Source organism: Bufo bufo, chromosome 1 (assembly GCF_905171765.1).
Source record: "Bufo bufo chromosome 1, aBufBuf1.1, whole genome shotgun sequence".
NCBI classification, from domain to species: Eukaryota; Metazoa; Chordata; class Amphibia; order Anura; family Bufonidae; genus Bufo; species Bufo bufo.
This window is the reverse complement of record NC_053389.1, coordinates 179,573,597-179,600,887: the sequence shown is the minus strand read 5'-3', so window position 1 is coordinate 179,600,887 and position 27,291 is coordinate 179,573,597. Positions and strand designations below refer to the sequence as shown.

The following is a 27,291-nucleotide window of genomic DNA, read 5'->3' as shown; positions in this document are numbered from 1 at the left end:
CCAGTGGTCCAATGCCCAGGGGGCCACCCAAGCCCTCCTCATGGCCGCCAGCCAGGTACATAAAGATCTGATGCTCTCAGCATTAATTAATGTAGGTGCATCAGACACTCCTGAACTCAACTGTATTGCCGTCCTAAGGATTATGATACAGTTTCCCTACTGTGTCGTGGGCTGCAGAACGCACTGCGGTATTTGATTCTTCTGGGGTGGTATTTTGCTCTGCACTACAGTATTGCTGGTCTCCCCTTACTTCTGTTGTCCCTGCCTTCTGTCAATTTGGACCAGCTTACAGTATGGGGACACTTTTTTTTTTTTTTCAGGGCCACTTTAAGGGACCAGTACGCCCATGGGCGCACACATGCCACTTAGACATAGGGCAAGTGTCATTCACAGACAGCATGATGAATTTGCTTCAATTGTCTCAAAATGTCTATTCAGAAATATAAAGTTTATACCAATACAGATATGATTACATCTGTTTTGAAGACAGAGTTAGGAGCCTCTATTACAGATTGTATCAATGAAGCTAGAATGTTGCAATATTATAATTATTATTTTTTTGCGTGAAAATGATGGACACTATTATGGAAACCCGGCAGACCCCATTACATCCTAGCTGACATTAGGTGACTGATCTGATACTTATGTTATTTTCATTTTTCTATGACTATAACAGAACAGCAAAATGGAAATGCCAGGGCAGATGTGATCAATTCATGAGAGTGATGCAGGATTGAGGAGGGTAGGTTCAAACTAAGGCTACATTCACACGTCAGTATTTTTCTATATCCCGATTTTCGGTCAGTTTTTGGCGGATCCGTTGTTCCTGAAAATGTTTCCGTATGTCATCCGTTTTTTGCGGATCCATGTATAAATTTCAATAAGCAAATAAAGTTGTTTGGATTTCTTCGAAAAAAAAAAAAAAAAAGTGACTAAAAGTTTATAAAAGAAAAATTTAATTTCCAGGAACGGAATCCGCATAAAACGGATGACATACGTAATGACATACGAATGTCTTCCGTTTTTTGCGGATCCATTGACTTTGTATTGTACCAGGATCCGATTTTTGCGGGAAAAGAATAGGACAAGTTTTATATTTTTTCGGACATGCGGAACGGAACAACGGAAACAGACAGCACACATTGTGCTGTCCGATTTTTTCCAGGACCCATTGAAAATGAATGGGTACAGATCTGGTCCAGATCTGTTCCGCATAAAACGGAACAGATCAGGAAAGAAAAAACGAACGTGTGAATGGACCCTTAGGTGCAGTAATGCGAGCCAATTATGCGATTCAATTAACTGATTAGAGATTGTATTGTTTGTAAATGGCAACCTGAAAAACTGCATGGCCATTAACAATGAACACTGAATAAACAATCAGTTTCTGCAGCTCACATGGCCACACAATTCTCATCACGCGCAGCTGCATCTTGCCCCCTTTATACTTGCATTACCCATAAATTCTGGAGCATGTTTTCTGAATAAGTATGGTGCCACTCTCTTGTTAGTTCTCCTGGAAATATATAAATTGACAACTAGGCGTAAACCTAATAATACGGGCATGTCCTACAGACTCCATTCATCTATTAGTTCTGACAGTGTTAGGCCTTATTCACACATCTGTGTCTGTTTAACATCAGTTAAAGAACAGTTAGTATTTCATCCGTGAAAATATCTGTGAAGGTTCCATATTTGATCCATGTGCTCCTTTTTTGTCCTCCCTGTATCATCCATTTTTCTACATGCACCGCTAGTCTGAAGAGGGGTTTTTCCTAGCGTTTCCTAACAACAGTCCATGAAAAATGGAATGAACACTGATGACATGTGCATTCTGTCCGTGGTTTTCAATGACCTATAGACTTCTCTTGGCATTTGGTCTGCAAAACGTACCAACGTAGTGCATATGTCCACTGCTTCTCTACTGACCCACTGTCGGTGTAAAAATGCAACTTTGGTCATAAAATGCCTTCCTAATTGTTGCAATATTTAAGGGTGCCGCTGTACTAGTCTGGAATTAACTTTGCAGGAGCCCAATTGTGAACAAGTAATACATGAGTTGAAGAGCTAGGAGAAATACTATTGACAGTCGGCATAGGAAATATGTACATAATGCACATACACAAAAATCTATACACATACTATATAAAATACCAATGAAAAAAGATTTCAAATTGAATTATTACTTATTTTCCTGGGGTGGGGTTCAAACAAGCTAAAAATATTGAAAAGCTGAACAAACAGAAAAGTTGTCTAGTTGGTATATTTTTATGAGAATGCATAGTTTGCAATCACTAGAAAATATTACTTCTTCATTTAACATTTCATTTTTAATGCAACCATAGCCATGATACCGAATTGCAATTATACAGCTTCTCCCCATAGTCCTATCTATGGCTGGTTTTGTTGGATTTATCTCTTTTTTCTGTCCTAAATGAAAATGAAAGATTTCTTTCTTTTCATTCATCCATCTGAATTGTCATTTTTCACGTAGGTTTTATATGTTATCATACATTCAAGTATGAGTTTTTTATGTATTACAAACCAATATAAAGATCAATTTCTTATGTTTTAGGTTATATTTTTGTGAGAACAAGGAGTGGTGTACTTGGTAAGTAGCATAAAAAAAAAAAGTAAACTATATATGATGTGAGTGGACTGCCTTTTTGGTCATTTGTGCTGTGTTCATACGCCAAGCTCAGAGAGGGCCTATAGACCAACTGTATTGACCGACCACAAGTGTATCATGACTGGTATCATAGTGGTTGTTTAGGAACACAGATCACTCTCAGTTCACTAACAGACACCCCTTGATTAATAAAGTCATCATGCAGTGACAGATTAATTAATTTATACTAGAGATAAGCGAATTATTAAAAAATTTGATTAGGCGTGTTCGCCAAATTTTTCGAAACAATTCGATTCGATCTGAATTTATACATAGGGAGTCTGCTATGGTAGTTAAACAATACTGTTAGTCAGTATGACATGTAGATGACAGGCATTGCTCTTAGAATCACTGCACACTTCACTTATTTGGGCAGTTACGGGGCCAAAACTGACCAAATAACTCAAGTATAAACTCAGCCTTACAGGTCGATCTTAGCGTCAAGAAGAAGCGCACTCCTTTTACACCATCGTCAGCTGATTCCACATAGATGTCTACAGAACCTGTTCTATTAGGTCCAACTCCAGGCACCCCTACTGATCAGCTGTTTGAGGAGACTGTGGCCTCTTCACAGCATATCAAGCACTGTGCTGTACATTGCATAGTGTGTGTGCTTAGTATTGCAGCCGAGGCCCTTTCACTTGAATGGGACTGAGCTGCACATAGGCCATGTGACTGATGAACATGACATTACTGGCCTAAGAAAAGGCCACAGCTTCTTTATACAGCAGACCAGTGGGGGTGCTGGGAGTTGGACCCTCATCGATCAGATATCCTGGGGATAGGCCATTTATATTGAACTCCTGGAAAACCCCTTTAACATGTTAGGCTACTCACATCCACTTACCCCAGTAAATGTTTTATTAGGGGACCTAGGCCTCTAAGTAATTTAGAGAGAGGGAGCTCCCTGTGTCAGGCATCAGCACCCTCGCAAATGAGATTGCTGGGTGCCAATGTTTTAGCATGGCAGCCAGGAGCCTAATGATGGCGTCAGGACTGCCTGAAGTGTATGCCTATCAGGATGCTGCTCTCTGGCATAGGCTGATGGTGCCTGTCACTAGACAGTACAGTGTACTATAGAATCGATCAGATCGCCCATTAATCTCCCTTTGTGGAACTAGTAAATGGTTAAAAAATTGTTTTATTAAATAAATAAATAAAAATTGCAAAAATGAAATCCCTTCCATATATTTTGGTATTGCCGCATCTGTAATGACCCACACTGCACAATTATAAAGAACAAAGTTATCCCGCACGGTGAGTGCTGTAAGAAAAAAACTGAATTGCTGTTTTTTTGCCACCTGAAAAAACAGAATAAAAAGTGATCAAAGTGTGTTATGTACCCCAAATTGGTACCAATGAAAACTACAGGTCATCCATAGAAAGGTCTTGGGTTCAGCAATGCAAAAACATTTAAAGAAAAAAAAGTTTTTTTATTGTGAGAAAGTAGTAAAACATAATAAAACAAACAAAACTATATGTATTTGGTATTGCTGTAATCACACTGACCCAGAGAATAAAGTTAAAAACTCAGTGGCGGTAGTGTTACTTTTTTCCCATCCCTCCTCCAGAAAGAGCTAATAAATCAAGTTAGGTGTACTACCAAAATGGTGCCATCAAAAACTACAAGGCCTCTTATGACTACATTGAAAGAAAAAGAAAAAAGTTACAGCTTTTGGAAATGAGACAATGAAAAAATGAAAAAATGCTTGGTCACTGAGGCCCCAAACAGGCTGGTCACTAAGGGGTTACAAAACTACTTGGATCCAAAACAGAGGTAGTCATAATGATATGATTATGTGGCATCTTCAGTATCTGATATGGTAATGCCCACTACCCTAACAGATGGTTAGGCCACTGGTTCCATAAATGGTAGGCCATTATAATGGATACCATAGCATTTACAGAGCTCCAAATCCAATTTCCCTTCAAACAGTCTAGTCTAGGAGCTTGTAGAAGATTGAGTTTTATAACATTTCATACAATAATAAATCTGTATTCATTAAGCTCTTTTTCTCCTCGTGGTGGCGATTAATGGCAGCTAGAATTTAGAATTTTCACTTTCATTCATCTTAGTTTAAATTTACAGCTATATTACAATTTTTAGGCAACTTTATTTTTTCTAAATAAATATCAACCATTTTCCATTATAGTATGCTTATGATATTTCTGATCACCAACATGTTCTGTACTTAATGTGGTTTTGTTGCTTTTTGACCTAGGAGAACTGCTTCAGCCCATATTAGAAATTGATACAGAAGATCCAAATGACGTCAATATGATTGGTAGCACGGCCTATTTAAATTGCACAAATTCATTAAATGCACAAAAATTCTATTTGAGAAAAGATGTAAATAAGGATGTAATGAATGAACAAGTCACTCCAGTGTTTACAATGACAAACTTAAATGCCAAAGACAGCGGACTCTACACCTGCCAATACAGCAGGAATTCAGAATTCTCCAAGCACAGCAAGCCTGTACACCTATATGTAAGCGGTAAGGAAATTCTATATTTTAGTTTAATCAGATGCCTTGAGCAGGGCCTGCTGTGGCCCACATCTCACCTTCTAAGCCCCCTGATCCATATCGTAATCAGAGAATACCGGAGGAGGAGAATATGGCAGCTATTGGAGATCACTGCAGAGGGATAGCTTTTGGGGCAACATATTGTGCTGCACTGTGGTATATGGTTCTGGTGGGACTGTATTTTGTGCTATGATATTGCTAACCCTGCCTACTTGTGTTTCCCCACCTTCTGTCAATTTGGACCCACCTATAACATGGGGCCACTTTTAGTCCAAACCTTGCACTTAAAATCACTTAATATGAGGGCACAGTCCTTCCACCCTGGACCTGTCTCAGGGGAAATAAAGCCTTGCCTGCTGCCTTCCTAGACTTCCAGACATCTTGGCTTGTTTGGAGCCCGGTGTGCTAATGCACGTTCTAGTGCCACATGGCTCCCATTTACTGCGTCTTAGTTGGATCTCTCTATCGTCACCCATTAACTACAGGCCTATTATGCCATGTCTGTTATAGTTACAGATCAGCCAGTGCGTCACTGTTCTTACACTACAGACCAGCAGGCATCAACGGTTCCGCTAATATGACCTAGTATCTGTAGTACCTTTAAATATGACTCCACTGTATTGTTCTCCCCTCCTTATAAATGTGGCCCCACTATAGTGCTCACCGCTCCTTATAAATGCGGCCCCACTGTAGTGCTTTCACCTCCTTATAAATATGGCTCCACTGTAGTGCTTTTCCCTCCTTATTAATGTGGCCCCTCTGTAGTGTTCTCCCCTCTTTATTAATGTGGCCCCTCTGTAGTGCTCTCCCCTCCTTATTAATGTGGCCCCTCTGTAGTGCTCTCCACTCCTTATTAATGTAGCCCCTCTGTAGTGCTCTCCCCTCCTTATTAATGTGGCCCCTCTGTAGTGCTCTCCCCTCCTTATTAATGTGGCCCCTCTGTAGTGCTCTCCACTTCTTATTAATGTGGCCCCTCTGTAGTGTTCTACCCTGCTTATTAATGTGGCCCCTCTGTAGTGCTCTCCCCTACACTGTGTGTACAGTCCATAATACTATATACACAGTTAATAACTATGTACAAGGCAGCACCCAGACAGTTGCTGTGGGTCTTCCCACCCCAGGTCTCTCCTGGCCATGAAGTGTCTCCTGCTGCACTTTGTTCCATGTTATCTTCTGAACACTAGCAGGGAGTCTCTCCACTTTACCCATCCCTTCAAATATGGCGATTCCTAGGGGCTGAAGCACAAGCCAGAGTATGAGCTCCTTTTTGGCCCAGCAGCACTAAGCCTTCTCACAGCTGCCTTCTTTCTCTAAGAAAGAAGCAGGAGGAAATCTCCTTCTCATCCTGTCCCATCTGTCAGCTCCTCAGCAGGTACTCTCTTGGCAGACTGTCTCTTGGGAGGCTTCTGCCACCTCATACATGCCTACATAGTGACGCCACCTTGTAGCTATTCCCTAACTTTCTGCTGATTAATTGTAGGCCAAGTAGTAGTGCCAGCACAGTAATAAGCTGCATAGGAGGGTAGAATCAGATATCTGCAATGGAGAAGACTGGTCAAGCAGAAAAGATTTCAGATATGCATTCCAGAACAATGCCAGGAATCAAGGACTTCTCACTGATTCCAGGATATGTGTTTGCTATGGTCAGGAAAAACATGAGAGAGGACCCTAGCCATACTTGGGAGTGACTTGGAAATAACTCAAGGTCAGGGTCAGGCATGACTGCCACCTTGGCACCCCCTTTATCTATACCCCTGCCATCACAGTTACCTACTTAGACTGATATTAGAAACGTGCCCATTAAGTTATAGGGGTTTTCTGACATAACTGCAAAATTAAACACTGGGAGGAAAGTGTGAAGGGGTGGATTGAGAAGTGGCCCTGGAAAAAATAAAATAAAAGTGGCCACATGTCGTGATTGGATCCAAGTTGACAGAAAGCAGGGCAACACAAGTAGGCAGGGAAATAGAAATAGGCAGAGCCAGCAATAGCATAATCCAGAACAAAATTCCTCCTCAGCAGAACCAAATATCACAATGCCACAGTATTCAATTGTATCATTGTCCTGCGGTAGTCCGCCATTATGTACCCTGCTGGCAGCCATGAGGAGGTTTTGGGTGGTCCCCTGGGTATTGTTGTGCATTTTCATACGTATACAATATTATCTAATGACATTATAATCAAAATGAATGCTCATCTCATTGCCTTTAAGAATAAGATCAGCCTGAACAAAAGTTATGTTATATGGCTGAGGAAGCCAAGATGAGTTCATGGCAAGTTCAGTTTATATAAAAAATATATAATTGTGAACGTAAACGGACATTGTATTAAAAGTTATTGCTAAAGATATGAGACCATCTGTTAAGGAGTAAGTCAACTCCCTAAGACATGTCTGTCTGGTGGGAACAAGGTTACTTGATAAGGGTTCATATCCTTGAGGCACACCTGCTGTATGAGGTTCAATTTATATATTCATAATTATATTATATATATATATCTCTGCATGGTATATTTAGTTTACAACATATGTTAATCAATAATTCATATAATGTGTTATCTATGTGTAACAATGTATCGATTTATATATATGTCATACCATGTATTTACCATTTAGAAGGTATTGTAGAAGGTACAGAAACAAGTAAGTTTATGTTAATTGGGTTTCTGGGAAAAGTAAATGCCATTTCAAAATAATAGTTATTCATAAATGTAGATAAGTGAAATGTACAAGTTCCGATGCCAAGCATCAAAGCCGCTATATAAAATTTTCATCAAGTCAACCTATATTTCAAAAAGATAGGAGAAGACAGTCAACTCCAACAAGTCCAGGATATAGGTAATTAAAGTGTCAGGAAAAGACCTTCCTCAATGATTTAGTAAGAAAGGTCAACGAGGTCCTGTGAACATATTATTAGATATTTAATTTTAATGCTTAAAAGTTGGGATGTTCATCTACAGTACCGCAGTGCCATCTGGAGGCAGATGGACAACATTATATTATTTCATTATTTGTTCTATACCATATTAGGAGTTGATATAACGTCATGATGTTATTAGCATGCGAATACACACACCTTACCTGATTGGGAATCCCTAATCTAAAGGGGATGATTCTTAGATAAGGGAGGGAATAATTACTCGTGTGCGGAGTAGCATGAAAAAAGAGAGCTAGAGGAAAAGATCCATATATCCATTGATCCATCCATTCATTCAATCAAAAAGAAAAACTTTACCAGAAGAAACTTGGATTATTCTTTTTGGATTACTAGGAAAGTTCTTCAGAACTGGTCCCATCTGAACTCTGTCTACCTTTGACCCGGTAACGTATATTTTGTTTACTACTCATGATATTAATAAGATATTTCTCTCGGTATATAGCCAAGAGTTCCCATATTGTGGGAATATATAGTGTTAGGTGCCTCCATAATGCTGATTATTCTCTTAGCAAAGATGCATATTGTTAAAGGAAGATCTGACATTATTTAAAAAGAGGACTAAATCCGTAGAAAGTTATTTTCCTTAGTCTAAATGCCGAGCTGAATATTTTATCATATTAATATCATATATTTTTGATTGGTCATAGGAAAACAGAGTCAAGGGATAACAGTTATTTTCCTGTAAATCTGTGTTTTATTGTTATAGCCTGTTTGATAACAGAGGATCCTAAGTTTCTCTTGGTATATGAGTCCGTTTGTTAAAAGTATGACACTGGTTGTCATAAATCAATAAATCATACTGTGCTGATCAGATAGGGGTGTGTTAACACCACCGTGTGGTACATTTTGGATGTTACGTTGTAACTAGGGATGAGCGAACCCGACTTCATTCTGTGATCGATCTGCAGCTGTGGATCATTGAAGTGCTAATATCGACTTGCTCACTTTTTTGAGGCTGCCCAGAGCGTTTTTAGATCACTTTTTTCTGGGGTGATCGGTGGCCATTTTGTGGCTTGTGGTGCGCCAGCACAAGCTATCACCAAGTGTATTTAACCATCAATAGTGTGGTTATTTTGTGCTATATCCTACATCAGCTGCAGGCTGAGCCTGTGTCACCGAAGTGCATTTAACCATCAACAGTCTGGTTATTTTTTGGCCATATACTACATCAGCTGCAGGCTGAGCCTGTGTCACCGAAGTGCATTTAACCATCAACAGTCTGGTTATTTTTTGGCCATATACTACATCAGCTGCAGGCTGAGCCTGTGTCACCGAAGTGCATTTAACCATTAACAGTCTGGTTATTTTTTGGCCATATACTACATCAGCTGCAGGCTGAGCCTGTGTCACCGAAGTGCATTTAACCATCAACAGTCTGGTTATTTTTTGGCCATATACTACTGTACATCTGGTGCAGGCTGAGCCTGTGTCACCGAAGTGCATTTAACCATCAATAGTGTGGTTATTTTTTGGCCATATACTACATCAGGGGCAAGTTGAGCCTGTCACCCAGCGCCTAAAAAATAAACCTGACATTTCTATTCAACCAAATTTGTACTGTTTTAGCTGGTCAAGTTATTTGTAGTGACCGTAAAAGCACACTTTTTGTTCTGGGTAGAAAAACTATTCCCAAATTTGCTATTCTCAAAATAACTAGTTTCTGCTATATGAGGCCTACTTGAAATCTATCCCAAAAAGGATATCTTACATTGAAGGTGCTGATAGTGTCATTCAGAAAAACTTAACACACACGCTACCGTGCAGATACAAGTCTAATTCTGTGATTAAACCTATACCTGTCACACAGCGCAAAAAAAAAACAGACCTGACATTTCTATTCAACCAAATCTGTACTGTTTTAGCTGGTCAAGTTATTTGTAGTGACCGTAAAAGCACACTTTTTGTTCTGGGTTGAAAAACTATTCCCAAATTTGCCATTCTCAAAATTGTGGTGAACAGGAACAATGAGGAAAACATCTAATAAGGGACGCGGACGTGGACATGGTCGTGGTGGTGTTAGTGGACCCTCTGGTGCTGGGAGAGGACGTGGCCGTTCTGCCACAGCCACACGTCCTAGTGAACCAACTACCTCAGGTCCCAGTAGCCAGCAGAATTTACAGCGATATTTGGTGGGGCCCAATGCCGTTCTAAGGATGGTAAGGCCTGAGCAGGTACAGGCATTAGTCAATTGGGTGGCCGACAGTGGATCCAGCACGTTCACATTATCTCCCACCCAGTCTTCTGCAGAAAGCGCACAGATCGCGCATGAAAACCAAGCCTATCGGTCTGTCACATCACCCCCATGCATATCAGGGAAACTGTCTGAGCCTCAAGTTATGCAGCAGTCTCTTATGCTGTTTGAAGACTCTGCTGCCAGGGTTTCCCAAGGGCATCCACCTAGCCCTTCCCCAGGGGTGGAAGAGATAGAATGCACTAACGCACAACCACTTATTTTTCCTGATGATGAGGACATGGGAATACCACCTCAGCACGTCTCTGATGATGACGAAACACAGGTGCCAACTGCTGCGTCTTTCTGCAGTGTGCAGACTGAACAGGAGGTCAGGGGTCAAGACTGGGTGGAAGACGATGCAGGGGACGATGAGGTCCTAGACCCCACATGGAATGAAGGTCGTGCCACTGACTTTCAGAGTTCGGAGGAAGAGGCAGTGGTGAGACCGAGCCAACAGCGTAGCAAAAGAGGGAGCAGTGGGCAAAATCAGAACACCCGCCGCCAAGAGACTCCGCCTGCTACTGACCGCTGCCATCTGGGACCGAGCACCCCAAAGGCAGCTTCAAGGAGTTCCCTGGCATGGCACTTCTTCAAACAATGTGCTGACGACAAGACCCGAGTGGTTTGCATGCTGTGCCATCAGAGCCTGAAGCGAGGCATTAACGTTCTGAACCTTAGCACAACCTGCATGACCAGGCACCTGCATGCAAAGCATGAACTGCAGTGGAGTAAACACCTTAAAAACAAGGAACTCACTCAGGCTCCCCCTGCTACCTCTTCTGCTGCTGCCGCCGCCTCGGCCTCTTCTGCTGCTGCTGCCGCCGCCTCGGCCTCTTCCTCCGCCTCTGGAGGAACGTTGGCACCTGCCGCCCAGCAAACATGGGATGTACCACCAACACCACCACCTGCGTCACCAAGCATCTCAACCATGTCACACGGCAGCGTTCAGCTCTCCATCTCACAAACATTTTAGAGAAAGCATAAATTCCCACCTAGCCACCCTCGATCCCTGGCCCTGAATGCCAGCATTTCTAAACTACTGGCCTATGAAATGCTGTCATTCAGGCTGGTGGACACACACAGCTTCAAACAGCTCATGTCGCTTGCTGTCCCACAGTATGTTGTTCCCAGCCGGCACTACTTCTCCAAGAGAGCCGTGCCTTCCCTGCACAACCAAGTGTCGGATAAAATCAAGTGTGCACTGCGCAACGCCATCTGTGGCAAGGTCCACCTAACCACAGATACGTGGACCAGTAAGCACGGACAGGGACGCTATATCTCCCTAACTGCACACTGGGTAAATGTAGTGGCGGCTGGGCCCCAGGCGGAGAGCTGTTTGGCGCACGTCCTTCCGCCGCCAAGGATCGAAGGGCAACATTCTTTGCCTCCTGTCTCCTCCTCCTCCTACTCAGCTTCCTCCTCCTCTTCTTCCACCTGCTCATCCAGTCAGCCACACACCTTCACCACCAACTTCAGCACAGCCAGGGGTAAACGTCAGCAGGCCGTTCTGAAACTCATATGTTTGGGGGACAGGCCCCACACCGCACAGGAGATGTGGCGGGGTATAGAACAACAGACCAACGAGTGGTTGCTGCCGGTGAGCCTCAAGCCCGGCCTGGTGGTGTGCGATAATGGGCGAAATCTCGTTGCAGCTCTGGGACTAGCCGGTTTGACGCACATCCCTTGCCTGGCGCATGTGCTGAATTTGGTGGTGCAGAAGTTCATTCGCAACTACCCCGACATGTCAGAGCTGCTGCATAAAGTGCGGGCCATCTGTTCGCGCTTTCGGCGTTCACACCCTGCCGCTGCTCGCCTGTCTGCGCTACAGCGTAACTTCGGCCTTCCCGCTCACCGCCTCATATGCGACGTGCCCACCAGGTGGAACTCCACCTTGCATATGCTGGACAGACTGTGCGAGCAGCAGCAGGCCATAGTGGAGTTTCAGCTGCAGCACGCACGGGTCAGTCGCACTGCGGATCAGACCCACTTCACCACCAATGACTGGGCCTCCATGCGAGACCTATGTGCCCTGTTGCGCTGTTTCGAGTACTCCACCAACATGGCCAGTGGCGATGACGCCGTTATAAGCGTTACAATACCACTTCTATGTCTCCTTGAGAAAACACTTAGGGCGATGATGGAAGAGGAGGTGGCTCAGGAGGAAGAGGAGGAAGAGGGGTCATTTTTAGCACTTTCAGGCCAGTCTCTTCGAAGTGACTTAGAGGGAGGTTTTTTGCAACACCAGAGGCCAGGTACAAATGTGGCCAGACCGGGCCCACTACTGGAGGACGAGGAGGACGAGGATGAGGAGGAGGTGGAGGAGGATGAGGATGAAGCATGTTTACAGCGGGGTGGCACCCAAAGCAGCTCGGGCCCATCATTGGTGCGTGGCTGGGGGGAAACACAGGACGATGACGATACGCCTCCCACAGAGGACAGCTTGTCCTTACCTCTGGGCAGCCTGGCACACATGAGCGACTACATGCTGCAGTGCCTGCGCAACGACAGCAGAGTTGCCCACATTTTAACGTGTGCGGACTACTGGGTTGCCACCCTGCTGGATCCCCGGTACAAAGACAATGTGCCCACCTTACTTCCTACACTGGAGCGTGATAGGAAGATGCGCGAGTACAAGCGCACGTTGGTAGACGCGCTACTGAGAGCATTCCCAAATGTCACAGGGGAACCAGTGGAAGCCCAAGGCGAAGGCAGAGGAGGAGCAAGAGGTCGCCAACGCAGCTGTGTCACGGCCAGCTCCTCTGAGGGCAGGGTTAGCATGGCAGAGATGTGGAAAAGTTTTGTCACCACGCCACAGCTAAGTGCACCACCACCTGATACGGAACGTGTTAGCAGGAGGCAACATTTCACTAACATGGTGGAACAGTACCTGTGCACACCCCTCCACGTACTGACTGATGGTTCGGCCCCATTCAACTTCTGGGTCTCCAAATTGTCCACGTGGCCAGAGCTAGCCTTTTATGCCTTGGAGGTGCTGGCCTGCCCGGCGGCCAGCGTTTTGTCTGAACGTGTATTCAGCACGGCAGGGGGCGTCATTACAGACAAACGCAGCCGCCTGTCTACAGCCAATGTGGACAAGCTGACGTTCATAAAAATGAACCAGGCATGGATCCCACAGGACCTGTCCATCCCTTGTGCAGATTAGATATTAACTACCTCCCCTTAACAATATATTATTCTACTCCAGGGCACTTCCTCATTCAATACTATTTTTATTTTACCATTATATTGCGGGGCAACCCAAAGTTGAATGAACCTCTCCTCTGCCTGGGTGCCGGGGCCTAAATGTGTGATAGTGGCCTGTTCCAGTGGTGGGTGACGTGAAGCCTGATTCTCTGCTATCACATGAAGACAGATTCTGTGCTGACATAAGGCCAGATTCTCTGTTACGGGACCTCTCTCCTCTGCCTGGTTGCCTGGGCCTAAATATGTGACAGTGGCCTGTTCCAGTGGTGGGTGACGTGAAGCCTGATTCTCTGCTATGACATGTGAAGACAGATTCTGCGCTGACATAAGGCCAGATTCTCTGTTACGGGACCTCTCTCCTCTGTCTGGGTGCCGGGGCCTAAATATGTGACAGTGGCCTGTTCCAGTGGTGGGTGACGTGAAGCCTGATTCTCTGCTATGACATGAAGACTGATTCTGCGCTGACATAAGGCCAGATTCTCTGTTACGGGACCTCTCTCCTCTGTCTGGGTGCCGGGGCCTAAATATGTGACAGTGGCCTGTTCCAGTGGTGGGTGACGTGAAGCCTGATTCTCTGCTATGACATGAAGACAGATTCTGTGCTGACATAAGGCCAGATTCTCTGTTACGGGACCTCTCTCCTCTGTCTGGGTGCCGGGGCCTAAATATGTGACAGTGGCCTGTTCCAGTGGTGGGTGACGTGAAGCCTGATTCTCTGCTATGACATGAAGACAGATTCTGCGCTGACATGAAGCCAGATTCTCTGCTATGGCATGAAGAGACTGATTCTCTGCTGACATGAAGCCAGATTCTTTGCTATGGCATGAAGAGACTGATTCTCTGCTGACGTGAAGCCAGATTCTCTGCTATGGGATCTCTGTCCAATTGATATTGGTTAATTTTTATTTTTTTTCATTTTTATTTTAATTCATTTCCCTATCCACATTTGTTTGCTGCCTTTTGCAGCCCTCTAGCTCTTTCCTGGGCTGTTTTACAGCCTTTTTAGTGCCCAAAAGTTCGGGTCCCCATTGACTTCAATGGGGTTCGGGTTCGGGACGAAGTTCGGGTCGGATTCGGATCCCGAACCCGAACATTTCCGGGAAGTTCGGCCGAACTTCTCGAACCCGAACATCCAGGTGTTCGCTCAACTCTAGTTGTAACTTCATCATTTGTTTTGCAGTTGTATTGTTTTTATATTCTTTGTTTTTATAATAAACGATTATATATTTTTGCATATACAATTGTTCCTTTGTTTCACTGCTTGCACAAATCAAATTAAGATACTTGATAAAAAGAACTTAGAGGCGTTTTTTTATGTCCGCCTGAAGGATAATATATTTTTATATTTATTTTTATCCTCTCTTTTATATGAAGATTCTTTTTCATATAGAAGATATATGACAGTATCAACCAACCGGGAAATTTCTCGGTAGGTTCTATGGCCAGTCATCCCTTAAGAGTGTGGCCACCAAAAACAAAAAAGCCTCTCCTGTTGGAAGGCCCGACCCCCATTGTTCCCATTGGATCTGAAGTGATCATAGCACATGACCACAGCAGCAAATTTCTGCTTGCCTCAGTGGTTACATGTGCAAGAGCAGCACATCACTGTAGAGGATATGTGACTGCTGAGGCCAGGGATTAGATGCAGGGGTCACATTACTTCATGAATTCCAGTCGGAGGGGGGCTCAAAAAGGCGGGGTCAGGAGCTGTAAAGCTGGAAGAGCAGGCCATTCAAAAGGTGAAAACTTTCTGCCAAGTGATTCATTTTGTAGTTAAATGTCAGACAACTCCTTTAAGCTTTTTACATTAAAAATGAGAAAAAGCAATGTATCCTATAATATATTCTATAATGTCTTATAATGTTTCCATGACTTTATACAGACAGATACCCCCCACCAACAATCACTGCTGAGCCGAAGAGCATTGTCCAGCCGGGACAGAATATGAATATAATATGCTCTTCTCCATATCCAGACATCATTTTTACCCTTTTAAAGGGTGATGCTCCAATAGAAGAAAGTGATAACAATCCATTCACCTATGTTATACGTGGTGCAAGTAAAGAGCATGCTGGACAGTATTCTTGTAGGTACAGGAGGCTAGGGATCCTGTCAGATTTCAGCTCTCCACTGATGATTGATGTTAAAGGTAAGAATTTATTTTAACTTCTAACTCTTAAAGGGAACCTGTCTGTAAGATCTGGCTGCCCACGCTGTAGGGACTATTGGGGGGGGAGGGGGGTCATTTATTAAGACCGGCCCCTTCCCTGCCCACGTCATGCCCCCTTTATTAGACCTGTCGTGAGCGGGGAAAACTGGCGTATATCAGTTAGTAAATGACCCCCCATGACTTTTGATAGGTCACACTCTAGTGTTCCCACAAGTTAGGGAAAACTTAGCATTGGGTTGTAGACAGAGTTATGTGCCAGTTTGGGTAAAGTGTGTCTCCGCTCCAGCCAGTAAGATTGACAGGTCTTCTCCTTTACACAAATAGAGAGACACACAAATAGATGCGGATAGCACACAGCTTGCTGTCCACACCTTTTGAAGCCCCATTGAAAAGAATGGATCCGCAAAAAATGTGGATTGGATGTTGTCCAAAAAATACAGGTGTATGCATGGGGCCTAATATTGAGCCAGGTGGGAGACACTTCTGACAACAGTCGACTAGCAGTATATAATTTCTTTAAAGGGCATCTGTCAGTGGATTTGTACCTATGAAACTGGCTGACCTGTTACATGTGCTCTTGGCAGCTGAAGGTATCTGTGTTGATCCCATGTTCATATGTGCCTGCATTACTGAGAAAAATGAGATGTTTAAATATATGCAAATTAGACTTTAGGAGCAATGGGGGCTTTGCCATTACCCCTAGAGTCTCTGCTCTCACTGGAGCTGCCACACCCTCTAATCAGGGCCAGTTGTGATGATGTTTACACTGCCTGGCCCTGTCAATCAAAGTGCAGAGGGCAGAGCAGAAGCAGAGAGAGAAGAGCCTCTTGGTGTAATGATAACACCTGTATTGCTCCTAGAGGCTCATTTGCATTTATTAAAGCTTCATTTTTTTCAGTAATGCGGGCACATATGAACATGGGACCAACACAGATGTCTTCAGCTTCCAAGAGCACATGCAACAGGTCAGCCAGGTACAAACCTGTTGACAGATGTCCTTTTACTATACCAAAGCCATATAAGCCTGCTCTGATGGATCTTTTTTTTATTTTTATTTGTCTGTGGTGCCACATGGGACTGAACAAAGAGTTGCTATAAATCCGTATACGGACCTGTGGACACTCCATGCCTCCTGCAACCCAACACATTTAATATTACTGGTGTAAATTCTAGCTGAAATATATGCCAGAAGAGAGTGTATGAAATATCAACCCCCCCCCCCACCCCTCCGATACACATCTTTGTGTGCTCTATTAATTACACCTAACACTCAAGATGTTTGATGTTTTATATTATTATATGGTGTTATATGTTATAGGTAACATGCCATTGCATTGCTTTAGTTTATTACATTCCGTATTGGCTTATCTTGTACTGACCTTGAGTTGCAGCCTCCAGAGCTGCAGTCACAATTCTGCTAAGTGTTATTGGGAACAGTCAACATGCCTGTTGACAGACTTACCTCGAACAGCTTAGCAGAGCTCTTAGGATGCTGTAGGATGACTAGAGGACTGTAAAGGGCCTGGTGTCAAGACTACACTTCCCAGACTGTATATCACCAGAGCAAGCTCTGTGACACGGAGACAGAAAGGGGTGCTGGGAGAGCTTATGAGGGCACCTTTGGACTATCATACAGGGTGTAAAAGGAGTTTGCAATTTGCACATCTTTTTGCATGATCGTTTAGGATATTTACCCTCCAATCTGATGATGTCATTTCTGTTCTCCATGTGTTATATTTCACAGCTCTTCCCAAACCTTCCATCACTTTGGAGGAGAATCAAAAAGTAGAGCTGAAGATCAGCTGCATGGCACCAGAGAAAGAGAAAAAGATGTGGTTTCAGCTATTCAATGAAAGCAAAGATGTCATACATGAAATAAAAGTTGTCAATAAAAATCAAGTCGATTTTATAGTCCCGTACCCCAATCAGTCTGACCCGAGATATTACTGTATGTATCGCATTCGGATGGGAAGTGACTTTGCAGATTCCTTCTTCAGTGATGCAGCCGTCATATGGAAAGGTAGGTTTAATAACTCTTTCTAGAACTGACTGACTGAGCTGGGGGTGGATCCTGGGTCCTATGCAGCTTCCTGTAAGACTATGCCAGGATTAATAGCTATGGCTGGGCCATCCATACACAACTAGGATGTGTATAATACATGGCACAACAATACATGACATAACATTACAGAAAATTAAATAACAAACTATTTGCAGATACCCCTGCTCTAGGGTACTGCACAAGGACAGGCCAAAGGGGTGCAGAACATATTAAAAGTGATACGCCTCTTCATAAATTCTGTGCATCTTACTCCAACAAACTTTTGACTAAGATTTACATATGAAACGCCACTCTTATTAAATAGTGTCTCCCTATCAAAGCGGGACACCTATGGTTTCTTGTCTTCTTTTCTCACACATGCCTGTATAGTTGTAGAATTTTTTATAAAACTAAATCACCAGGGTATAGACATTTTTAAGGTCTAAATTGTTTCACTTTGTTAAAGGGGGTGTCCAGGTGCTCCGATGCTTTCCCTTGCCCTGTGCTGCATCGCACAGTTTTGTTTTGTTTACATTGTCACACTGCTAGGCGGAGGCTTCGGCCTAGCAATGATCCTGGTGACATCACCAGCACTATTAGGTGGTATATAGCGCTGTCCTAGGCTGTGGCAGTGCTAAAGACTGCCTATTAGTGCTGGTGACATCACCGGGATCGCTGCTAGGCGGAAGCCTCTGCTTAGCATACTGGGAGAAAGCCCAGTACGTCACTGGTAGTGAAGAAAAAGCCCTTGCCCTGCGCAATGCAGCGCAGGGCAAAGGGGGGAGAATCGGAGCAAAAAATGCTCCGTTGCTCTACTCGTTCATTCTGAATGAGGGAAGAAGAGGTTATGTCCGAGTTCAGAGTTGAACCACTTTAAATTGATTAATGATGATGATTGTTTTCTTATTTTCTATTTCTAGAGCCTTCAGGAACTCAAGACTATACAATAAAAAATATTTTTCGGCTCCTTCTGTCAGCAATAATCCTCATTCTCTTAACTGTTATTTTTGCGAAACATTTCAAAACTTCTGACAAATGTAAATCACGTCCTTCTGAACTATCAGCCTCCCGGAAGAAACTGGCGGTTGACTCTGAATATACACAGGTATTATGCATGTAAATATTTTTATCTTTGATTGACAGAGATGAGCGAAGTTTTAAAAAAGTCGATTTGTCAGCTTTGCTGAACTTCGACAAGAAATTAGATTCATTACGAATTACTTTGTCACGAATTGCTTTCCATTGTGCTCAACGACGGGGAATGGCGATCACTCCGCCCCCCCCATTATTTAACCCCTCAAATGCCACGTTCAAAGCTGATCGTGGCATCTGAGACTCACATTCAGGTGCTCAGGGGTTAATCCGGGGTTTAAAATCAATTATGCTCACCTCAACCACTTGAACGCAGACAGGCTGCCCCCTCTCATCTTGATTGAAGAAAACCCGCCAAAGGATCTGCGGTGAGCGTGATGACCTCACCACATGATCACGCTGGACGCGCACGGTGACATTATCGGTTACCACGAAGTGCGAGGAAATTCCGCTTTGTGGTCAATTTCATTTTTCCTGAAATTCGGATTGAAGCCCACTTCAGATACTTCGACTCACTCAACACTAACAGACAGATTAATTGCATGACAAATATGAGATGAGAAATGTGAAATGATGATGATGGATGGATGGATGGATGGATCAATAGATGCATGTGCAATACCCCAGAACTGAGGAGTATCTGTAAAATTTATTTTATTATTTAATGTTTCTAATGTTAATACTATTTACTGCACGCCAGTGTTAACAATCCTGGCCCAGCCCTCTCTGGAGCTCAGGGTATGGGCTGGCTCCACCCCCTGGTTCCAGAGGATTCCAGTCAGAGTAACTGTAGAGAGGGAGGAGGTAAGGTGCGGTTTCCTTGTGCTCCCCTCCCATATACTTCAGCTCCATGCCCTGGAGCCTCAGTCACCTCCACGAGCTCCAGGAGATACACGCAAGCAAGAACTAAAGGAGGAGGATTTGCATGGCTACAGCGAGAGAGAGAGACAGCAAAGTAACCCAGCTTAAAGCGATACAGACACTGCTGTTGCAGAGGGATAACAACCTAAAACACCCTATGCCACCCCAGACTAGTGGAAACTACTTCCACTATTGCCAGATTGTATTTGTTAGTCAGAGATCCAAGTAACAGAGATTTTAGCAAGAGAATGAGTAACCAGAGGGTTATAGAAACATAGAAACATAGAATGTGTCAGCAGATAAGAACCATTTGGCCCATCTAGTCTGCCCAATATACTGAATACTATGGATAGCCCCTGGCCCTATCTTATATGAAGGATGAACTTATGCCTATCCCATGCATGCTTATGGGGAACCTGTCACCGGGATTTTGTGTATAGAGCTGAGGACATGTGCTGCTAGATGGCCGCTAGCACATCTGCAATACCCAGTCCCCATAGCTCTGTGTGCTTTTATTGTGTAAAAAAAAACATTTGATACATATGCAAATTAACCAGAGAGTCCTGTCCCTGACTCATCTCACATACAGGACTCATCTCAGGTTAATTTGCATATGTATCAAATCGTTTCTTTACACAATAAAAGCACACAGAGCTATGGGGACTGGGTATTGTGGATGTGCTAGCGGCGATCAAGCAACCCATGTCTTCAGCTCTTTACACAAAATCCCGGTGACAGGTTCCCTTTAAACTCCTTCACTGTATTTGCAGCTACCACTTCTGCAGGAAGGCTATTCCATGCATCCACTACTCTCTCAGTAAAGTAATACTTCCTTATATTACTTTTAAACCTTTGCCCCTCTAATTTAAAACTATGTCTTCTTGTAGCAGTTTTTCTTCTTTTAAATATTCTCTCCTCTTTTACCTTGTTGATTCCCTTTATGTATTTAAAAGTTTCTATCATATCCCCTCTGTCTCGTCTTTCTTCCAAGCTATACATGTTAAGGTCCTTTAATCTTTCCTGGTAAGTTCTATCCTGCAATCCATGTAGCAGTTTAGTAGCTCTTCTCTGAACTCTCTCCAAAGTATCAATATCCTTCTGGAGATATGGTCCCCAGTACTGAGCACAATACTCCAAGTGAGGTCTCACTAGTGCTCTGTAGAGCGGCATGAGCACCTCCCTCTTTCTACTAGTAATGCCTCTCCCCATACACCCAAGCATTCTGCTAGCATTTCCTGCTGCTCTATGACATTGTCTGCCTACCTTTAAGTCTTCTGACATAATGACCCCTAAATCCCTTTCCTCAGATACTGAGGTTAGGACTGTATCACAGATTTTATATTCTGCTCTTGGGTTTTTACGCCCCAGGTGCATTATCTTGTGCTTATCAATATAACATTTTAGTTGCCAGATTGCTGCAATTAACTGCCTAGCTCATGCCTGGATATCTGGGAGGAATTGGCAACGTGTACAGATAACTGTTAGATCTACTACTCCGATTGTTGACTCTCTCAGAACCACGCGATGGCCATTGCATTTCTCTGCCTTCACCCACATGAACATTAATACCATGGTCAACCCCGAACTACCATCAGGCAGGCAGTCCACTGCTACAGGGACTGGTCCAAGGGAATATAGGGTGTTCCTCCTTTACTGCACCAACCCCAAGGAGCGGGAGTACACAACATGACACATCATCATCAAGGCCACTACCATTCATATTCCTCTGCTCCAACCGCTCAGGGGATCGCTGCAAATGTGCTAGGAGGCTACCTTTACCCTTATGCCCAGGCTCAGTCACACCTTTTGCCATGTTCAATACAGTTAAAAGGCATCTGTCAGCAGTGTTACATGTGCATCTGTGTTGGTCCCATATTCATATGTGTCCACGTTCCTGAGAAAAATGATGTTTCAATGCATGGAAATGATCCTCTAGGAGCAATGGGGGAATTTCCGTTATACCTAGAGTCTCCGACTTCACTGCAACTGCCGCGCCCTCTGCACTTTGACAGGGCCAGACATGATAATGTTTATACTGCCTGGCCCTGTCAATCAAAGTGCAGAGGATGCAGCAATTGCAGAGCCTCTGGGTGTAATGATAACAGCTCCATTGCTCCAAGATGCTCCTTCACATATATGAAAACATAATTTTTCTCAGTAATGCAGACACATATGAACATGGGATCAACACAGATGCCTTAAGCTGCCAAGCGCACATTTAACAGGTCAGCTAGTTTCATAGATACAAATCCGATGACATATACCCTTTAAATCTTTCCACTTCCAGCAATGTGGTTTCCATATACAGTCCATAACACAGACCACGCAGGGCAGTTCACCACCCAAACGAGGCCTTCCAACCACGATGCCCATCAACACCCAAGGTATATGACCCATAAAGTGTTGGTACGCTATCACAGGCTACCTCCTGCCATGCTTTAATACTCACACAGCGTTCCTAAGCCATGCACATAATATCTGGTTTCTTTGCTGGTGTGAGGTACGCCAGACCTGCAGGGTATTGCGAATGTGAGGTCACGGTCAATGGCAAGCGAGGGTTACTCACAGTTATGTATGAAAACCCTGGGCAGGCATACAGCAGTGAAGGAGAGGCTGGCACAAAAGTCCTCTGGGGCACACTCTGTACTTAGGGACCAGGCCTGATGTTGGGTGAGGTGCCCTGGATGTTGCAGGTGTTTTATTTGCCTGGGGGGCAAGGTCCCTTTAAGGTTCATGACGCCAGTGCCAATTGGACGGTGGCACACCGTTTGCTGATAGCAGGAATAATTGAGGAACCACGTAATAATAAAACAGAACTTATGCTTTACTTGTTCTCCAGTGGTTGTCATACACGGACATAGTTGGAAACGCAGTTCCTTTGAAGACAGTTTTGGTAGATTTATTGCAGGCCATATGTAGCAAGGTGATTTCAGAGGGTTAAACACAGGACTTGCAGTACAGGCGGCTTGCACTCTATTCCTGACTGATCCTGCAACATGGAAACTATTCTCCAAGGCCCGATGCCCTAGCTCTGGCGTATATCCTTGGGTCTATAAATATCAAGTACCTCCTCTGCTGTCTTTAGTACCTCTTGCTTTCCTAGACTTGACTCTGCTCTCAGTGTCCTCAGGCTGGTTAACCGTGGTGTTCCTGCTTCTGCAAATATGGACTCAGGAGGGGAACCTTCTCCTTGGATCTGGAACCCGGTTACAGGGACTGCAATACCCTTTCCTAGTCTGCAGGCTCCAGGCCTGCTCTGCTCTCACAGGCCCATGGCCTGGCCTTTTCTCAGACACGGTCTAAACTAACTTTCCCTTCCCTGACTGGGCCTTATATAACCTAGGGCTCCCTAGCTCCCTCTAGTGACTTAGAGCTGGAATGACACCCCTAGCAGGCCTGCACATGCAAATTTCACAGTAACAGGGAAGTACATAGCATTACATTATGAAGATGACTCATACCAACCTCCCCATAAATAAGGGGAAACGACAGCACAACAAGTGACCCTTCTGTAGTGACGGGCATTACAGCTCCCGTACACTACAGGTGTCTCACAAATTAAATTCACATTACATTACATGACATAACACATAGCATATTAACATGGCTTGTAATATATGTGGGCTGTTATAATAGCATGCATAAACTTAACATTTACAATGCTGGTGTGTCCTCAGCAACAATCATAGTTCAAGTTTCATCATTAGTGGAATACCTTTGAAATTCGGGGTTCTTTGTGCACAATTTGATCATCTGCCAAGGACAAGACAACCTCAAGATAGCAATCTCCATTATCAGACTGCTGTCATCCTCACCCTTCATGGAGTCTGGGACCAGATTTAGGCAGCACAATTTTGGCGCACCAAAGCCTATGGCACCATGAGGAGTAACCCCCCCTTACAATAAATTAGCAGTTAGGAAAATTGCATTTCCTAATAACTAAACCATCCGCATAACAGTTCCACCTATGTAGCAGGGGAGTCCTAGTCCGTAGTACGGGTGGAAGCAGTGGCCTAACTACAACTGACTGGGCCCCACAGCAAGTTTTTGAATGGGCCTTCCCTCAGCAAATTCTTCACAACCCCCAGCTCGCGTGCAACCCCCACTCCTGTGGCTAGTCAAGATCACTCTCTCAGACAAGGCCTGGCAGCCGCTCTGACTGTTTCCTACAGTGTCATTGTATATAATGTCATTGTATAATACTGTTGGGGGGCAATAAAATCTTTTACTCTTCCTCTTGAGGGGGCCCCTTGTGGGTCTGGGCCTCAAAGTAGCGCTTCCCTTGCTTCCCCTATAGCTGCGCCCCTGGGAGGAAGGTAATTAGGCCTGAGGTCAGTGATAGGATCGATGCTCTATACACGGACATACAGTAAGGGTACGGCCACACGGGCAGGTTTCCCAATGCAGTTTTGGAAGCCAAATTCAGGAGTGGATCATAAAAGGAATAAAAGTATAAAGGACAGAGACGACTTCTCCTCCTTTTCTTAATTCCCTCCTGATTTTCTACTAAAGGTGCATCAGGAAACCTGACCATGTGGTCGCTCAGTCTCATCAGCATTACATGGCAGCTCCAGATTGTTTTGTACAGCCGCATGCTCTCTTTACTTGGCTGCCCCATAGTGTTTCTCTAAGCTGTTGCCTCAGGGCCTCTGCTATTCTCCTGTAGCTCTATCAGCAGAATTTACAGGAGCCACAGAGCCTGCCACTGTGCCACACTTCATCTGCCACAGTGCCACCTTTCTATCAGTTCCTGTAGCTCAGGTTCCTTGGCGGATCATACACTAGCACATATCTTTTTTGTTCCATAGTGCTAAACCCCCAACATTTACAGCTTAAGTTCCCCCATCATGAGGAGCTATACAACCCTCTACTAATCTAGTAACCTGCTGATCGAGTCATTTGACTGCATAATCTCCTCACATAATACAAAAGAGCTATTCAGTTTTGTCACTAGGTGGCAGCAAAGCCCTACATTTCTATACACATACAGGGGTTCATAGGAGGTGCTGTCACATAACAAGGTAACAGGTATGAGTTAAAGAAACTTTTAGGGCACAGCCACACGGTTAACCAAAATCAGGAGTGGATCATAAAAGAGAGAAAGTATAAAGGACAGATACAACTTTTCTTTTTTGAATTCACTCCTGGTTTTGGCTTCCAAAACCACAGCAGGGAACCTGAACCAGACTTAACTAAGAAACCACTAAATCCAGTTTTTTTTAGCTTGACCGAAATATAATTACTAAACAGGTTGGTTTCAATTATCAATCAGTTAATGAGATCCAGGTGTGGCCTGTAAAGTCACATGGTACTCGGCCGCAGCCCAGCCACGGCACAAATGGCATATGGCCGTTACCTTTAGAGTTCATTCACACGTCCGCAGTGTTTTGCGGATCCGCAAATTGCAGATCCACAAAACATCGGGCCGGCACCCCAATAGAAATGCCTATTGTCCGCAGCTGCCGACAAGAATAGAACATGTTCTATTTTTTTCCGGAGCCGCGGACCGGAAGTTCGGGGCCGCAGACTGGAAATGCGGATGTCTGAATGGACCCTAACTATGACTTTTTTAAAAAAAAAGTTCCAGTCACAAAATGTCTCCAGTAGAGAAGTAAAAAAACTGCCGTAGCATTTCTAGACAAAAGTGTTAGATTCAAAGATGTGCCAAATATAACAATGTAAAACATTTGCTAAATTTGGCACAGGGTATGTCACTGCAGACTCAAGCAAGTTTGACCAGAAATTCCACCCAATGTATTTATATAATATGACATACGGTAGTTACATAACCTGGGAATATTGTGAAAGATGGGCATATGAAAGAGGAACTCCCTGGTCCAATTCTCATTCTAACTCTTGCTTTCTGTTTTTTCTATGCAGCTTATGGAGGAGAAGAATAATGATTCAGTGGAGAAAAGCTTGGTCCCGACTCCACCAACCACAACAGTATCTGATGTGAAAGAGAAAGTGAACGAGCAAGAGGAGCAGCAAACATCCATGTAGAAGGAGATGATACACAATAATTATTCTATGTGATTGTAAATGTATTTACTAAGCAAGAACAGGAACGGATTAGGCCTCTTTCACACGGGCGAGATTTCCGCGCGGGGGCAATGCGTGAGGTGAAGGCATTGCACCCGCACTGAATCCGGACCCATTCATTTCTATGGGGCTGTGCACATGAGCGGTGATTTTCACACATCACTTTTGCGTTACGTGAAAATCGCAGCATGTTCTATATTGTGCGTTTTACACGCAACGCAGGCCCCATAAAAGTGAATGGGGCTGCGTGAAAATCGCAAGCATCCACAAGCAAGTGCGGATGCGGTGTGATTTTCACGCACGGTTGCTAGGAGACGATCATGATGGGGACCCGATCTTTATTATTTTCCCTTATAACATGGGCAGTGTCCCGGTGTCCAGCTGAACTCCGCTGTGAGATTTTCCCTAAACTGTCCTTTTGCGCATGCGCAGATCGTCAAAACTCCGGCACGCCTCCTCACGTCATTTCCGGTGCGACCGGAAGTTAGGAGGTAGGGAAATCTCACAAAGTAGGGTAATGTAACGTTACACCGGCTGCGCGAACAAGTGGATTAAGGTGAGTTAAATTATTATATATATTTTTTTAACCCCTCCAGCCCTATTGTACTATGCATTCTGTATTCAGAATGCTATTATTTTCCCTTATAACCATGTTATAAGGGAAAATAATACAATCTACACAACCTTGAACCGAAACCTGAACTTCTGTGAAGAAGTTCGGGTTTGGGTACCACATTCAGTTTTTTATCACACGCGTGCAAAACACATTGCACTCGCGCAATAAAAACTGAACAACGGAACGCAATCGCAGTCAAAACTGACTGCAATTGGGTACCTACTTGCGCGGGTTTGCCGCAATGCATCCGGAGTGAAAGAGGCCTTAGGGCTGGATTATCAAATATCCTACCTTAAAGAGGTTCTCCCGGACTACGAAAAGATGGCTGCTTTCTTCCAAAAACAGCACCACACCTGTCCATAGGTTGTGTTCGGTAGTAGAGCATCAACCCCATTGACTTCAAAGGATCTGAGCTGCAATACCACACACGTTCTGTGGACAGGTGTGGTGCTGTTTTTGGGAGAAAGTAGCCATTTTGTGTAGTCCTGGAGAACCCCTCTAATGCATTTGTAGAGAAAACTGACCGCTGGGCATTAGGGCAGTGGTTGAGGGCTTGTGGTAAGTGCTCCTCAAATACAATTCTTTAACCTAAACCTGGTTATAGCATTTGGTAAGAGGACCGTGACCTTTAATACCTAGGTGCCCAGATCACTATCTTTCCAACCCAACTCCAGATTATCAGAATTTACAGACCATTGATGAAAATAATTTCCTGTACTAATAGAAAGTATACTGTACTAACCAGAAGAAATGTATTCTTACCGTTACAAAATATCATACTATACATATATTTCCATGACTTGGCTAGAGTATAGGACAGTGGTGGCGAACCTATGGCACGGGTGCCAGAGGTGGCACTCAGAGCCCTCTCTGTGGACATCCGCACCCTGGAAAAAGTCT

At 44.0% G+C, this 27,291-nt stretch overlaps 1 protein-coding gene across 2 annotated transcripts in view; it reads left to right on the top strand.

Annotated features, from left to right (window-relative positions):
- LILRB2 (leukocyte immunoglobulin like receptor B2) overlaps positions 1-26,715 on the top strand; it is an 86,098-nt gene extending 59,383 nt beyond the window's left edge. Inside the window, exons 2-8 of one of the 2 annotated variants that reach the window (XM_040432824.1) lie at positions 2,576-2,611; positions 4,891-5,166; positions 15,452-15,718; positions 17,484-17,759; positions 18,701-18,885; positions 25,614-25,809; positions 26,660-26,715. In XM_040432824.1, coding sequence (XP_040288758.1) covers positions 2,576-2,611; positions 4,891-5,166; positions 15,452-15,718; positions 17,484-17,759; positions 18,701-18,885; positions 25,614-25,736 — 1,163 coding nt within the window. In that variant the 3' untranslated portion in view covers positions 25,737-25,809; positions 26,660-26,715. Of the gene's footprint in view, positions 1-2,575; positions 2,612-4,890; positions 5,167-15,451; positions 15,719-17,483; positions 17,760-18,700; positions 18,886-25,610; positions 25,810-26,659 lie in introns of both variants that reach the window. The other variant, XM_040432816.1, reaches the window with a different exon arrangement.
- Positions 26,716-27,291: the final 576 nt, after the last annotated feature.